This window comes from Ricinus communis, chromosome 1 (assembly GCF_019578655.1).
Source record: "Ricinus communis isolate WT05 ecotype wild-type chromosome 1, ASM1957865v1, whole genome shotgun sequence".
NCBI lineage: Eukaryota > Viridiplantae > Streptophyta > Magnoliopsida > Malpighiales > Euphorbiaceae > Ricinus > Ricinus communis.
This window is the reverse complement of record NC_063256.1, coordinates 10,933,340-10,948,750: the sequence shown is the minus strand read 5'-3', so window position 1 is coordinate 10,948,750 and position 15,411 is coordinate 10,933,340. Positions and strand designations below refer to the sequence as shown.

Here is a 15,411-nt window from a genome sequence, read left to right as displayed (position 1 = left end):
GGATAACATAATGCAAGTAAAGGGAAAGGCTCATACATTCATTTCAGAAACAATTCCTCTGGTATTACTCAAAATTAATTGACTGCACAACTCCGCGGGGAAAATGTACAGTTACGAGGAGCAAGCAATTCATAATGATAAGCTTGTTTTAGGCGTTCGGTTCCAAGCATTTATTGTCCTCTTCACTTATTAGTTTAATAACTGATTTTGTTGGGTGAATAGGTACTCTATACAAAGTCTTTGCTTTAACAGAACATAGCTTATCTTGTAAACTCACACTCCTAATCCTGCTTCTGTGATCAACTTGTGTAAGCTCTTGCTGGAAGATGGATAAACGTTGCCTGCACGCACGTCTTCTAACAGTTGAATAGATAGCTGGCTTTGATTTTTGATCTTCATAGACTCAATAGTAGAACTAAATACAAAACCAGTAGTTCATGCCATGAAGTGCAGCTGTTGGAAGAACCATGTTAATTGATACCTGGCCGCAAGCACATCAGCACCGATATTTCCTCAACAAGTCAATGAGCTTAAGAATAGCTTGCATTTTCTGAGTGTTTAAACTATGCAAGGTCAGACTCAATTTTTCTCCTTCGATACACAAGAAACAGATTCCAACTGGAACCCAAATAGCTGTTGCTTAAGGAATATTTGTGCTTCCATGATAAATGTCTCATCACAACTCAAACCATATTTAATACTTGCATATTTCCCATCGAATTGGCAGCTACAACCATGTTAGACTTCTGTCTCCAACATACACTAGAAACAAACTGGCCGCTATCATCAACCATCTTGTTTCCGGAAAAAGGATCAACATATCCAAATTTGTAAGAAGTGATTGGCATAGGCAGAGATCGGTAGTAGCAGTAAACCTGAGAAATGAGACGATGGAAAAAGTGAGATTACTTAAATTTGAGAAATTATATATTCAATATCAGCAGCAACTGCAAGAGAGGCATTTGGGCCAGAGTTTTAGAAGAAACAAATCTTCAATAAGCTTCTTGAATCACCAACATACTATTTGGCAGAAGAGATGTGAACAAACCACTCCAGTTGATATATTCAGTCTCTCAAAACAGAAATTATGTGAAAAGTTGTGAAATTTATATTGAGATTTAAGTGAATTTACCTCGTTAGTTTCTGATCCACACGCTATATATCCATCAAGAGTTGATAAACCTACAAAATTCTGAAACATAAAAATTTTCGGAGTCAGAACCAACAAAACTTCTGAAGCTAAAAAAGATTTAATACATGTATTTTAATGTAGCCAACCTTCTCGTTGGTATGACCACCAAATGTCAACGGACAGGCACTAGAGGACAATCCAGTTGAGCTAGTCTTCTTCAGATCCCAAAGCCTTAGAGTATTGTCTGTGGATGCAGAAACTATGGTCTCTGAATCTAAAAATTTCACATAGCTTACAGCTTTTTCATGGCCAGATAAAGTGCACCAAGGAAGCCTAGTATGGCGAAGATCATAGCAGTAGATTTTATAGTCAGCAGATCCAAATGCCAGCAAATGAGTAGAGGAGGCAGAGAACTGAACACAGCATATATTCGCTGGATTCCAAATCGTACCTAAAGAACCTCTCTGCAAAAATATTTAAATTCAAAATTCTGCTTGCAACTCAAAAAGTGAAATCTATCATTAGACAAATTTAATTGTCAAGAAGTCTACCAAGTTCTACAAGAGAATAAGAGGAAAATCGTGAGTGTCAGGGTGCTTCTGTGAGGAAATTATTGTCAGTATGCTTCTGTGCATGAAAAATAAGAGGAATTGAGTGACATTTGGAAACTGCAAGTACATTGCCATTCAACTTAGGGGTAAAAACTAGAGTGTAAGAGTAAAGATACCTCATTAATGCTCCACAATTTCACAGAACAATCATCACTTCCACTAGCAAACATCGTAGGATCGGCAAGTGAAAAGTCTACAGACCAGGCTCTCTTTTGGTGCTCTGTATATTGAGATAATCCTTGACCAGTGCCAGCATCCCACATCTGGAGGTCATCCATACACACCATGTTACAAGACAATACAAAAGATTTCCGGCATAGAAGATAATAAAAATTGCACGAAGAAAACTTAATTTGCCATTACAGTTTAAAAATGAGCTCTAATGTGACTCTAATCTGGAGAATAAGAACTCATGATCCAGGATATATTGGCTCATTCTATTCTAGAATTTAGAAGAAAAATGATAACTTCTTCTCTTAATAAGATGGTGGCTGATAAACATATGCCTCATTATGTCCAAATGCCTTTAACAATAAAATAGACTCAAGTTACTGGCCTTAGGTGGTCAATGATGCACATAAATGATAATCCTCGTTGGGCAAGGGGTCGAAGGCCAGATCTAATCATCAGTGATTTATTGAGCATATAACAAAACTGAATGTAATGGATTGGTAAAACCACCTCTTTTCGGGTAACTACTTTTACAGATGCAGGAGCTACAGACCTGAATTACACCATCATAGTCGGTCGAAGCTAAGTAGTTCTTGATGTAGTTATTCCATGAGAGACAGCTAAGCTTAGATTTGTTTGACATCTCGACTACAGGATAGTGGATATCAATGGAATCATTTAAAAGTGTGGCAAACTCAAAAACCTTGATCTTCTTTGAGATCCCAGCAGCAGCAATGTATTCCTCATCACGGTCAAAACTTAAAGAGCAGAGTACATTTGTAGAGCTCAGTAGATCCCTATTTTTCAGTGATCCACACACTTCAAATTTACTATATCTAGCGAACTTGCAAAAGCCTTCAAAAAAGGCTCCAAGAGGATCTTCAGACTTCTGAGTCATGTTTAATTCTTCATTATCATTATGGACTGCAGACCATCTTTCTCGATTCTTGAGAAAATCTTTATCTGAGCGGGATTGAGCAGGTGTCAAACAGACTTGGGATCTCATGGAGAAGTAGGCATTGCCAATCTGGTTAATATTTCTCATCAACCTTACCTCGTCCGTATTGGACACAGAAGATGACCTGGAAATAGCAACTGGACTTGTACCAAGCCCCAATTTCTGTTCTCTTGCATCAGGAAATGCCTCTTCTGTCTCAGGAAAAACTGAGCAAATCCTCGAAAAATGCCTTTTCTCAACCTCCTTAATATCTTCTTCCAAACATTCAATATCTTCAATTAACTTGGAGACGCGTGTCTGCTTTTGATCTTTCATGAGATTGAGAAAATGATGCAAGACCTCTGATTCAGCATCAGTATTGTCAGCACATGCTGATGCATCACTCCCAGAACATGATTTTTGGGATGAACATAATAATTCAGATTCCAGGATTTTCCTGTTGCATGCAGAAATATAATATGAAGATATATCATGTTTAACCATTTTCAAATAACTACTAGGCAGTTGACAACCTTAATGTGGATATTATGATACCTTGCAGTTGGACGAGATGAAGGTTCAGGATGAAGAAACCAAACGCAAAAGCCAGCTTCCTTCGGATTTTCTGAAAGAAAATTTGATGGTAGAATCCTACGGCACAAATCCGACATGACAATAGAACGCATCTCATGTGATTCAAACCAGCTGAGCAACTGATACAAACACACTAAATTAGATGCAAAATTTTATATTCTATATGACTCCTACCTAAGGTAAATTTTGCTTGCATAGAAGCATTCTCCTTTTGTTACATGCATGTATCAAAAGATATGAAATAACCACATTCTTTTAGATATCACAAAATAGTCTACAAAACTCTGCAGCCTTATCAAAGAAGAAATGAGACAGCACTATACAAATTGAAAATTTAGCCAAACAAGGTCATGAAGACTACAATCTTTGATCAATAATAATTAAGTTTCACATTTCACAGACAGCACAACAATCATAACCTTAACCCAGTCGGAGATAAATCAAGTTAAGAAATCTAGAAGCAAGACCATATGGGATATTACTAAGTATTACATAAAACAGACAGACATTCACCTCAAAAAGAAGAACCCCAAGGCTATAGATATTTGATGAAAATGTTTCACTTCCTTCATTAAGCTGCTCCGGACCTTTATACCATTTCTCCTCCAATTGAACAGTTAAAGAGAGCGAGCGCTGCCTTGTTTTCATACTTTGAAACTGAAGTTCAACATGCCCAGAATCTTGTGCACCATTTGCACGAAAGTTATTCTCATTCATTGCCATAGTCCTGAAGCCATAACTAGAAGCAAACTGAGATTCTGACCCAATAGACTTCACACCTTTGTTGAGTTTCCGTTGTTTTGCATTTACAGTATCACAGATGTTTGCATCTTGTTCCATTGGCCTTTTCTTAACTAAATCATGGCGTACATTTGTATCTGATTCTCTCTTGACAGTTGAACCAGTGTACACAATTCTATTAGACGGCAATATATTAAAACATGATGGCCGTAAGTCTTGCAATGCAACTCCTTGAGAGTGTGCTAAATCCACCAGCTCCACAATATGCCTAAATATAAGCAGGGATTGAGCTTTATCCCTTCTACGACACACAGGTTTCAACCAGTCACTCAAGATGATCCCCTGATTTAATGATTCAGGACCACACCCAGCTATTCTATGGGACGAAATCTGATTTCTTTTGGCACTTGCTCTCATCAATGCATCAGAAGCAACCTTCCTTGCATAACCCAGTTTTCCATCACGATGCCCCAGAACTGCACTGTTAAAAACAGGAAGAGCATCTCCATATTTTCCCACTGCCCCCTTCCCCTTCCCCTTCAAGAGTTTATTTATTGCCTCTCGCTGAGAAGAGCTAGAAGTTGCTAAATCCCCATCAGGCAATGTGCAGCTTGATACAATTATTTTGTCACTAGTCCTTAAACATGCAGAAATTTCTTTGGTATCATGAGTACCCTCCAAAGCCTTGTATTTAAATCCAGTAGGCATCTCAGATACATGATGCTGCCATTTACCTCCCTGAAAGTTGACAGTTCTGCTGACTAAGGCAAGATTAGGTGTCCTATAATTTCCCACTGTCAGCTCAACCACATTTCCCACATCATTTATAGAACATGGGCTGATCTGGGGAGGTTCAGATCCCACCAAAGGAAGTACACATCTACTGAAAACATTATTTACCAGTCTTCTGGAATCAATATAATCATTGATTGAGCTCTCTGGCGGCCAAACGCTCCTCAATGATGCACACATGATATGTGAATCCAATACATCACGGTCTTCTAATTTCAGAGAAACCTCACAGCCTTTTCCTTGGAGCTCTGCATTCCCAGCTCTATCATTTGCAATCACTTCCTCCCCTATTCCTTCCATACTGCAAAAACTAACCTCATTCAACAGATATGTGTAATTCCCTAAACATCACTGAAATTTTTCAACAGAAAAAAGAAAAACAAAACTAGATTCCTGGAAAGGCACCAAAAGAAATATTTACATTTTATGATCAAAATTCCAAGCACATAGTATTAATTCACCTTCTGCTCGGACACGGATTTTAAATATATAAAAAGAAGGAAACTCGTACTAAAAGAAGGCAATTGAAGGTGAAAAGAAACAGAAAAGATCAAATGCATAATGTTTTACAGCTAAATCAGGAAGCATATCTGAGCAAAACATGAAAATCACATCAGCTGACATATATGAGTACAGTAACTACAGAAAGAAAAGGAAAAGGAGGAAGATGGGAATTGAACTTAAAGAAGACAAATCTAACACATAAAATACATACAAACATAACAATTTCAACAGAGAAAAGAATCTCAAACCAAAATTCTGATATGATATGCATAAACAAACGCCGAACATACCAATTACCATCAAAAGAAGAATAAAAATCACATTATTATGTAACAAAATAAGTAGATAACTGAAAAATATAAATACCACAGAATGAAGCAGTGCAATAAAGTAGATTTCTTTTTGCCTTTTGGCCTTTTCGGTGTTGTGAAAGTGAAAATGATAAAATGAAAGGAAAGAAAAGAGAGCTCGTTTAATTCCTCAAATGCAAAATAAATATCTCATACTTTTCAATTCCTACACAAAAGTGACAACTGACAGACATTGTCACTCTAATTTTCTCCTTTCAAGAAAACAATAAAAAGTTATATCGACATTCAGATATTTTTAGAAACAAATCAATCAAAACTCTCTGGCCATCAAATTCTCTTCAAATTATCTAAGTAATTCTTTTATCTGCTTACTTTTTTTTCTCTTCTTCTTTTCTTTTTCTTTTTTTTTTTTTTTGCTTTTTTTTAGCTCACCTTTTCCAGATAATCATATTTGATTTTGCTTTAACTGACAACGATTAATTAAAAAAACACTTAAAAGGGGAAAAAAATCTAAAAGTACTATTGTAACTTAGGGAACTACACCACGTATCGCGGAAGAAAAACGAGTGGCTAAGGAAGAGGGAAGAGAGGGTAGAGTTGGCGGCTTGCACGTGCGAGAGAGGTGGTGCGTGGAGGTAGCACAGACGTGGATCGTGGCGGTTTGTAGAGCCAGACGCTCGTCGCAGACAATGATTGGCTATTATCATAAAAGGACACTCACACCGCAACCCCACTCCTCTCGGAGCAAGGTCCACGCTGTTGGCTCTGATCTAATGTCTAACCATATACGTATAGTTTACATTTTGGTACCACATGAATCGGATTTACTATAAAATATCATCACATTTTTCATTAATTGGTGCAAGCGGATAGCAGACAAAAGATACACATGAATTAAAAACATTACGTTTATAGCTAATCTTTTTGCTATAAGGGGAGGCTAAGCAAAAGCTGGATCGTAATTTGCCTCCTGCTGTTCGTAGTATTCGTGCTGCTGCGTTTGCTCAGTGGATTTCTATTATTTGTTAGAAAAAGAATAAGAAGAAATAAAAGGGGTACGAATGAAAGAGGGAACCAAAAGCAAAGGTCTCTACCATTGTTAAAAGGCTGAATTATCTATTGAAATCTCAACTTTAACTTTCTGGGTTTCTTTATTTTGGGTGGTTAAAGAAAGAGGAAGCGATTCTGAATTCTGATGGCTTCGTTTGTGTTTGATACTTGGTGTTTAATATTTTATTTTAAAGTGCTTTCAACTCTTTGTACCGTATGCTCTAACCTTCAATCGTATAGGTAGTGGCTGTAGTGGTGGTAGCGGGGACAAGGATGTTTTGGGAGATGAGCTAGATAGCTTCTTTTTGTTGTTGTTATGAGAATTAAAAGAAATAGATCATTAAGTGTTAATTTTCCAGTTTAAGTAGAGAATTAAGGTTATTAAACTGATAAAAAAGGAATTTAGATTAGGATATTGATTTCATTGCAAAGAGATATGAATCTCTTTAGAAGCGAAATTTATTAAATTACTCCGATTTTATCGCTTATTTTGAGACCATAACTGAATGAATTAGTACGAGGAGACCCCATAAGTCCATGACAATATCTAATGGGCCAGAAAATCTCGTTCCCCCAAAACGAAGGCAGAGACTGACTCCTAAACAACAAACAAAACCTGTTCAACAGAATAACGGTAAACCATAACAGCAACCTACTAAAAAAACAATGGAGTAATAATTACATGTTTGTATTGTGTAGCAATATATTTGACCTTAAGAAAAAAGAAAAAGAAAAGGACTAACATGGAAAAAATATTAGTTATTTATCAACTAAAAACAGGCTCTCCACCCATTTTCACCCCCTTGGAAGGAAAGAGTAAACATTATTTTCGTTTTACTTATTTTCTTTTTCCTTCGTTTTTACAGTGGCCAAAATCAGAAACAGTTACCTGCGAGCTTCGATCCTGACCAACAAATATTATATACGTAAATAGGGTTTCTAATATCACAAACCAATTCTGCCCACGCTAGCTTTCATATATTTCAGTATTATACTTTCTTTTCTGATTTTGGTTGATTGTAAATAGAGAGGAGAAACGAACCATCGTATCTAAATGTTATAAAGTCTTAGATTCTCATTTTTTGTGGGTTATCTGTCGTCAGTCCAGATTGCCGATCTGTTATGAGACGATGTATTTGGGGCATCAGAAATTTGATGGTGGTATTATTAACTCGCTATATATGTCTCTTACTGTTTTGAAGAATTAAAAGGGGAAGAAAACAAACTATTTCTGTTAATATTTCTTGTTCTTTGTAGGTATAGTTTTGGATGCAGTAAATTCGTATTATTTTTGTAGTCTCCTTTTTTTTTCTTAATGTACCAAGAAATCTAAACCAAATGATTTTGGTTTCTTTTTGGTGTTTGATTAATGATGCAGGAAAAGAATACCAAGAAAATTGAGGTAGACATGGCACAAGAAAGCCGAGAAGAGAGAGAGAGTGATGACGACTATGAACTTCCAATGCAGCCAAACTCAAAATTTCTTAGTGAGCTAAACCTCATCGTTATGGTTCTTTCTTTATATTCATTGTCATCAGAAGAAGACTGCATGAGTTGTACAGAGGAGGAGGAGACGAAGAGCACGAAGGATAAGGAAGCAAAGGCAGAGGCCCTATCAAGATCACATGCCAGAAATCGGTATAGGGACAGAGACATACACGAATTCAGGCCTCTGGCAAGACGAGCACAAAGATTTCAGCCCATGATAAAAGATAGCAGGTAGGGTTTTTTTTGTTTCTAATATTTAATGTTCTTCGCTCTGTTGGAATTTGGAGTTTCATAAACTGGGTTTTGGGATATAGGCATGGCAGGAAAATGTAAGAAGAAAAAAGAAAAGGCATCGACTTGCTCAAAGCGAAGGCTTAAACTTATAATAAACTCCATTTTTGAATATCACTGCGTATAGTGTTCTCGCCTAGCATTTCTCTCTAATATTATTAAAGTGTGATCGGTTTACTTTGATTGGAGTTGGCGTTGGTTATTGAAAATGCAGGTTTGAAAAATTTTGTAATTAAATATATTTAATTTTGTAATTTTTTATGAAGTACTTTTTAGAAAAATTAAAATAAAAATTAAGGTTGAAAAACGCCAGTTTGCGAACCAGACTTGTGAACAGAGATAAAAACAAGGCTATTGATGCTTCTTAAATTTCGCATTACTAGCTTGTTTTGGAAGTTGATTGCAATTTATCCGTACGTGTTTATATTCATAAAACGTCTAAGAATAGAAAAGAAAAATTATTCAAGAGGATCATATAAAAAGGATTTAGGCTTTATGAAAAGATTAAATGGCCATTTCATGGGCGACTAGTGACGAAAGAAAATAAGCAGATAGATTATTCTTCTATCGTCACCACGAGTCTAACAGCAGGAAATTTACGGGAATTCTTCTTCTTTCTTCTTTCTACAGAAAAAACTAATGTTTTGTCAGAATAATTATTTCTATCAAATTTGGCAAGTTTCAACTAAAACAGACAGCTGAATGATGTTCAAACTGGAGATGGTTTAATGCAACATCCACAATACAGGTATTAGTCAACACAGCATAGCATCCCTGAATTCCATCCAACAGAATGGAACCCTTCTTATACTTTCTCAAACTAAAAACACAGTCGCAGAATAAAATAAAACATTTAAAAAAGAAAAGTAGGAAATGGAAGTGAAACCAATCAACTAGTTTTATCGCATAGCAAGCCAAGAAAATTCTTTTGCAACTCTTATGAAGTGGCATTCTATCGCACTACGTGAGCTGTTTCCTGCGGAATTATTATTGACAAGGCATATGAATGGGAAGCTGAAAGCAACAGCATATTCTCAAGGATAACAATTTATGAGACTGGCTTAAAGTAACACATCTTTAAACTCACTCCTGAGAGAAATGTGGAATAAAATTACCCTATTTTACCTTCTCCCTATTCTCCTGCCTACAAAAATAGCACACTGGTTTGACAAACGTCATGGCGAAGCCCATGTTTAGTCTGATATTCTGATCTCAACTCCTAAAATGTCTTTCACCACCTCGTATGTCACAAATGCAATTGCTATTGAAGGGACTACCTGAAAAAGAGAGCAAAAACTCAGTTCAGCATTCAACACAAGATGTAATTGACCTGCTCCTACAAAATCTCAATGGTACAATTAAATGAACATATTCACACCATAGAGTAAATTGTCAACCTAAGTGGAAATTTTACTTAGATTTGATTATCAAACACATATACTGATGCTTGCTATGCCAAAAAATAATTGTTTCTGGGTCATGGCACTTAAGACTTTGGATCTTTTCACGGTAAGATCCAACCAAATATGCATGTTTCATGTCCTATTATCAGGGATCCAGAGCTTGAGGGCAATGGTATAGCTTACTGGTTGCAAATACTTGCATCATGAACAAGAAGATTTTACAGATGTACAACTAAAGAATCTTGAGATGTCTTCATGCACAAGAGTACATAGATCACAAAAGAAGAATATGTAAGGTTCCCGTAACCAGCAGCCTGGCCACTCAACTATCCCACTAAATCTCTTGTTAGGAAATCATGATCATGTGAATTTGAGAGAAATCTTACATTTATTAACTAGTGAAACACAAGGAAACTTAATGACTCACCTTTACAGAATTCGGTACCAGACCCTTGTACAGTGCTCCAAAGCCCTCGTACCGAACAGTTTTCCTGAATGCATCAATCATGCCAGTGTACTCGAGGGAGGACTTGCTCCTCCCATCACCAATGACAATTGACGAAGCATCTTTCCATCCCACCATCTGCATACGCCGACGAATAACATCAAGAGGATAAGCAACAGTTTGGCCAACGGTTCCAGCAGCGGCCCCACAAGCAAGCCTTGTAGTCACACTTAAGTCAGAATCTTGAACGAGTCCAAAGGGTTTAGCTTTAATCAACCATTCCTTCAGAGATTCATACACAGCAAAGTTGAGACCCACATATGGAATCTGCAAAGAAAAAAGTTGGTTATATAGAGCAAGAGAAACCCTTCTGTTCCAAGAGACACATAAGAAGTCCGAACAGTAAATAACAGCAAGAGTATTTTAATGTATTATATATCAACTAGCAAAACATGGATGAAAAGTGATCTATCTTCCTCAATTTCATTGTACTCATAGATTGGTAGGTCCGTGTGAAATTCAACTTGAGCAAAGAATTACTTACAACTCCAATTACAGAAGGAAGCCAACCCTTGTACAGAGCCCGTGGGCCTTCTTCTCTAAGCACAGTTGATAGAGCATGGAACATTCCTCTATATTGATAAGGTGATTTATCCGTCTGCAAACAATTAGATGAAAAAAATAAATACAAAATAAAAAAATTTCCATCATAGAACTCTCAGATATCATAAATGATGAGGCCACTTAAATTAGCAAAAGAAACTATTAATTCAAAGAAAAACAAAATCTTCGCTTGACTTGGAATCAATTGAAATATTGCATAACAAGCAACCAAATTGGTAGGGGTCAGCAAAACCAAAAAAGAAACTGAACCGCGCCAACCGGTTTGCTTTGGTTCAGTTTTTTCCTTATTCAACTTTGATTTTTAAAAGCTGAAATAGTTTGGTTCAATTTGGTTTTGCCCCAAAAATATTGCAGTTAAACCAAAGCCGACCGAACTTTTATAGTTTATTATTAAGATATTTACATAATTAATAATTAATAACTTAAAAGATATTTTATATTACTTAATTAGCTTTTTGTGAAAATAAATTATTTTTATTGTATTTTACTTAAAAGATGAGTTTCTTTTAATAAATATAATAAAAACATAATGAGTTTACAAGTGTCAATTAATCTAAATTAAAAGAAACACAATAAACCAAAACACACCGAAATTGAGGAACTTCAATTTTCGGTTTTAGGTTCGGTTCAAAACTAAACCAGACCAACCTTTTGCTCCAGAAATTCGTAGAAATTTCAATAAGCTTTTCTTTTATTATTAGTTTTTATTAATTTTTTTCTTCTTTTTTTTTTTTTGTCAACATCTCTGCAGGCAAATGGAATCTGAGACAATACCTGTACAGTTAGCCTCCCTCGTACCATATCCATGGGATAAGTTGCAGACATGGCAATTATTCCTGCACATGCTCCAGCTCCAAGGCGTAGAAGAGGAGTGAGCTGAGCATCTTCTGCAGGAAATGACCAGAGGAGGGAAAGAGAATAAATGGATTCAGAGGTAGTAAATATCAAGTGCAATAATCTGTAGGAAACTAGCCAGTAGAAACCCACTTAACTTGAAAAAGAAAATCAAATAGGCAAGCAACAACAATAAAAAAAAAAAATAACACCACAAATTTAAGGCATACCATTGCCAGTTTGCTGTCGATATAAATACAATATTCCCCTGTCATAAGGATATAGAAGCAAAATTAGCAGAAAGATGCTTGGATGGATATGAATATAACCCTATGAAACATGAAGTAGTGCAATTTCAAATGACTAGATAAAGAAAGCAACATTAAAGCCTAGATAACCTTTAATAGTAATATAACCAGAGAAGTAACCAAAATGCCTTGCATCAGGGAATCATTTTGTAGAAATGGAAACATACCCATATTTTCCCCAGATAAAAAATGAAAAAGAGATGGAGTTCAGACAGATATTTGTGCTAAATAATTTTTTAACATTTTTTGCCTAACAAAACAATCTAATAAAACAATTCAGGTACATCTTGCTTTTGCATTTAACAAAATCTTTCAATGATGAAACAATTTAGACATTCAGTTCCCTTCCAACCAATGAAATTAAAAATTCTCAAAAGAACGTACTTAGAAGCTTCCTCATAGCTGAAGAACTTCACTGCTGAGTTTGGGACAATGCGAGCACAGTTAGTGCCATTGCCTTTAAACAGTCCACGAAAACCCTCAGTTTTCCATATATATCTCAACCCTTGAATTGTGCCATTATACTTTATGTTGTGGGGATTTTGAACCTGCATAGAAGAGGAGATAATCAAATGAAAATTAGTGCCGTGTATGTCCAAGATAACGGACACAAAAATATATACATATGCAATATGTTCATTGAAACAGAGAAATTCGAAAAATCTACCTGTAGCAATATCTTCAACCTTTCCAATGGAGCAACCGCTGTACGTGACCTGAATACAAATCCCACAATATTCAGTCAATCAAAATCACCTAGCAATACCAGCCACAAAAGTATTTAAAGGCAGTTCTGAAGCAATATAACACAATTAACAGACCGAACATACAATTTAATCACAGAAAGAATTTTTAATCCAAAGAATTCAATTTTTCTGCTCACCACATTAGAAGAAAAACAAAGGAAACTATGAAAAAAAAAAAAAAGCAGCAGCAACAACCTAACTAATTGAATGCATGGCTGTGTTTGGAATTCCTCAATAAAAATGCCAGACTTTTCAGGAGGACAAAAAATTTTATGCTATTGATCCATATTTATTTTTTTTTTCTGAAAAACAAAACATGATGTATAAATATTAAGTGTTACAAATGCTAGTGTCTGACCTTTCTTGAGAACAAAATCAAATAGTGTCATAAGACTTCCAGAGAACCAACAAACTAACAACATTAACTAGTACTTACCAAGGCACATACTATAATACATTTTCTAAAACAAATTGATTTTTTTGTTTTTTCTCTAAAGCATCATTTATGATAGTTTTGAATCCTAACTTCCCAGCCAGGCTAACAGTATTCCTTGCTGCATATTTGATCGCTACTTAAACTTCCATATAAGGAATCCACTGACCAAAGAAACGCATCCATCCAAATAAGAGTCTCAAATTTTGTTTAGAAAAAAAGAAATGAGCTAAAAATGAACCTCCAAGCAGACCAATTCTACCTAATTCTGACATTTATTTCCATTGAAAACTGTAATTTATTATATCCCTGTAAACAAACAAAATATAAAGAGAGAAAGAGAAAGACTTACACTCCACCGGCGACACCTCCGGCAACAAGAGACTTGCAGATACTGAGAACAGCATAGCTTGGAGCCTTAACTCCTTCTCTAGCGAGCTTAGCCTCCTCTGCTAGATTAACGATCGTCGTAACAGCCGATTCAGTCGTCTTCACATCCTCCGATGCCATGGATCACCAAAACAAGTCCCTAAATTAAGTCAAGAAACGAGATCTCGCTTTCTCCGGCGATCGATCGTATCTAGCTCGTTTATTGAAAAGCGAGTCTCTGCATCTCTCCGTCTGTCTGTCTCTCTCTCTCTCTCTCTCTCTCTCTGTGCCAAAAAGGTGTCGATTTGGTGGTGAGCGATGGCTCTTGGGAGAGGCGAAAGTGAGGTATCAAACTGGCTTTTCCTCAAGTGTGTGCATAGGTGAGTGAGTAATGTGACGGCGTCTGGTTTGTTTGTGTATATGTTTTTTTTTTTCTTTTTCAGGAGAGAGGCGTCTGTTATTTTTTGATTGGGAGTGTTAGTGTGTCTCTACAGTTGTGTGAGTCGCCGTCTCTTGATCCCCACGTGACAACAGGTTGCCAACAAGTGGGATAAATTAAATTGCTTGTATATTTTTCACTGAGACTAATTTATTTAATTTTTTCACATAAATTCATTTATCTTCAATGCACGGTCTAAATATAGAAGATTTGCAAAATCCTAGAACATATATTAATTGAAATATAATTAGAATTCTTTTACATATTGTTTAATATTTAGATTAAAGTTGATAACAATAAAGGTTAAACTTAAGTTCTAATTTTCCATTCCATCGTTGATGGTGAAGTTTTAACAATCTAACAACTAAATATGAATATTATTGACATTATAATTATATTTTCAGCTTGATTAGATTTTGATAAAAAATATTTAATTATTACAATCTTTGCAGTCTTAAAAGTATTTTTAAAATATAATCAAAAGTGTTCTTCCTATCACTTTAATTGAGATAATTTTAGAAATTATCATAAAACATGTTTAATATTTTAATTAAAATAATTAAAATCATCGTCAATAATATAGTGATATTATTTAAGTATTTTATATAATTAAATTATTATATTTATAAATCTAATAGAATATATATATTGAGATGTTAAACTATTTACAATAAATTTTTTAATCTGTTATTTTATATAAAACAATTAGAATTTAGTTTAAATTAGTTATAAATATAAATAAATTTTTATTATAATAGATTATAATTTTTAAGTTCCATCTTGAAAATATATTTATATATAATATTTATATATTTTTTACAATATATTTTATTTTACTATAATACTATTTTATCTAATTAAACTTATTTGAAAATAATGAGATATTTATATTTTTTTATTTTTTATTTCTATCATTTTAATAATAAAAATTAATATTAAATATTTATTATATTATAAAGTTTACATATTATAAAATTTATTTGATCCTAAATTTATAAGAACTAAAAAAGATTTTACTCTATACCAAAAGCCAATCAATTGATTAATTACAAAAAAAAAAAAAAAAAAAGACCAAAGCTGTAACCATAGTTGGTAAAGATAATTACGCTTAGGCGGTCTTGGCAGGAGGATTACGTTAGTTGGACCCATAAAATATAAATAAAAAATAAAAAATAGTCAGTTAAGAAT

At 34.8% G+C, this 15,411-nt stretch overlaps 3 protein-coding genes across 8 annotated transcripts; 1 reads left to right on the top strand and 2 right to left on the bottom strand.

Annotated features, from left to right (window-relative positions):
* Nucleotides 1-17: 17 nt before the first annotated feature.
* Nucleotides 18-6,464, bottom strand: LOC8268648 (protein SUPPRESSOR OF PHYA-105 1). Of its 4 annotated transcripts, none has more exons than XM_048380243.1 (8): nt 6,335-6,464; nt 3,959-5,279; nt 3,407-3,564; nt 2,468-3,308; nt 1,860-2,006; nt 1,279-1,596; nt 1,133-1,192; nt 18-875 (listed from the first exon to the last, which is right to left on the bottom strand). In XM_048380243.1, the coding sequence occupies exons 2-8, from the start codon at nt 5,276-5,278 to the stop codon at nt 684-686; spliced, it is 3,036 nt and encodes a 1,011-aa protein (XP_048236200.1). In that variant the 5' UTR covers nt 5,279; nt 6,335-6,464; the 3' UTR covers nt 18-683. The 4 variants fall into 4 exon arrangements, with proteins under 4 accessions (XP_048236200.1, XP_048236190.1, XP_015583012.1 ...); XM_048380233.1 differs by lacking the exon at nt 6,335-6,464 and adding an exon at nt 6,226-6,311; XM_015727526.3 differs by lacking the exon at nt 6,335-6,464 and adding an exon at nt 5,849-6,230.
* LOC107262320 lies at nt 6,425-8,736 on the top strand. Of its 3 annotated transcripts, none has more exons than XM_048380268.1 (3): nt 6,425-6,542; nt 8,222-8,562; nt 8,646-8,736. In XM_048380268.1, the coding sequence occupies exons 1-3, from the start codon at nt 6,483-6,485 to the stop codon at nt 8,662-8,664; spliced, it is 420 nt and encodes a 139-aa protein (XP_048236225.1). In that variant the 5' UTR covers nt 6,425-6,482; the 3' UTR covers nt 8,665-8,736. The 3 variants fall into 3 exon arrangements, with proteins under 3 accessions (XP_048236225.1, XP_025015491.1, XP_015583009.1); XM_025159723.2 differs by lacking the exon at nt 6,425-6,542 and adding an exon at nt 6,681-8,001; XM_015727523.3 differs by lacking the exon at nt 6,425-6,542 and adding an exon at nt 6,681-8,004.
* Nucleotides 8,737-9,502: 766 nt separating this feature from the next.
* Nucleotides 9,503-14,265, bottom strand: LOC8268649 (mitochondrial adenine nucleotide transporter ADNT1). Its single transcript, XM_002532617.4, has 8 exons — nt 13,768-14,265; nt 12,904-12,952; nt 12,621-12,784; nt 12,159-12,196; nt 11,869-11,981; nt 11,015-11,128; nt 10,453-10,797; nt 9,503-9,899 (listed from the first exon to the last, which is right to left on the bottom strand). Exons 1-8 carry the CDS (start codon nt 13,923-13,925, stop codon nt 9,816-9,818), a joined length of 1,065 nt encoding a protein of 354 aa, XP_002532663.1. The 5' UTR covers nt 13,926-14,265; the 3' UTR covers nt 9,503-9,815.
* Nucleotides 14,266-15,411: the final 1,146 nt, after the last annotated feature.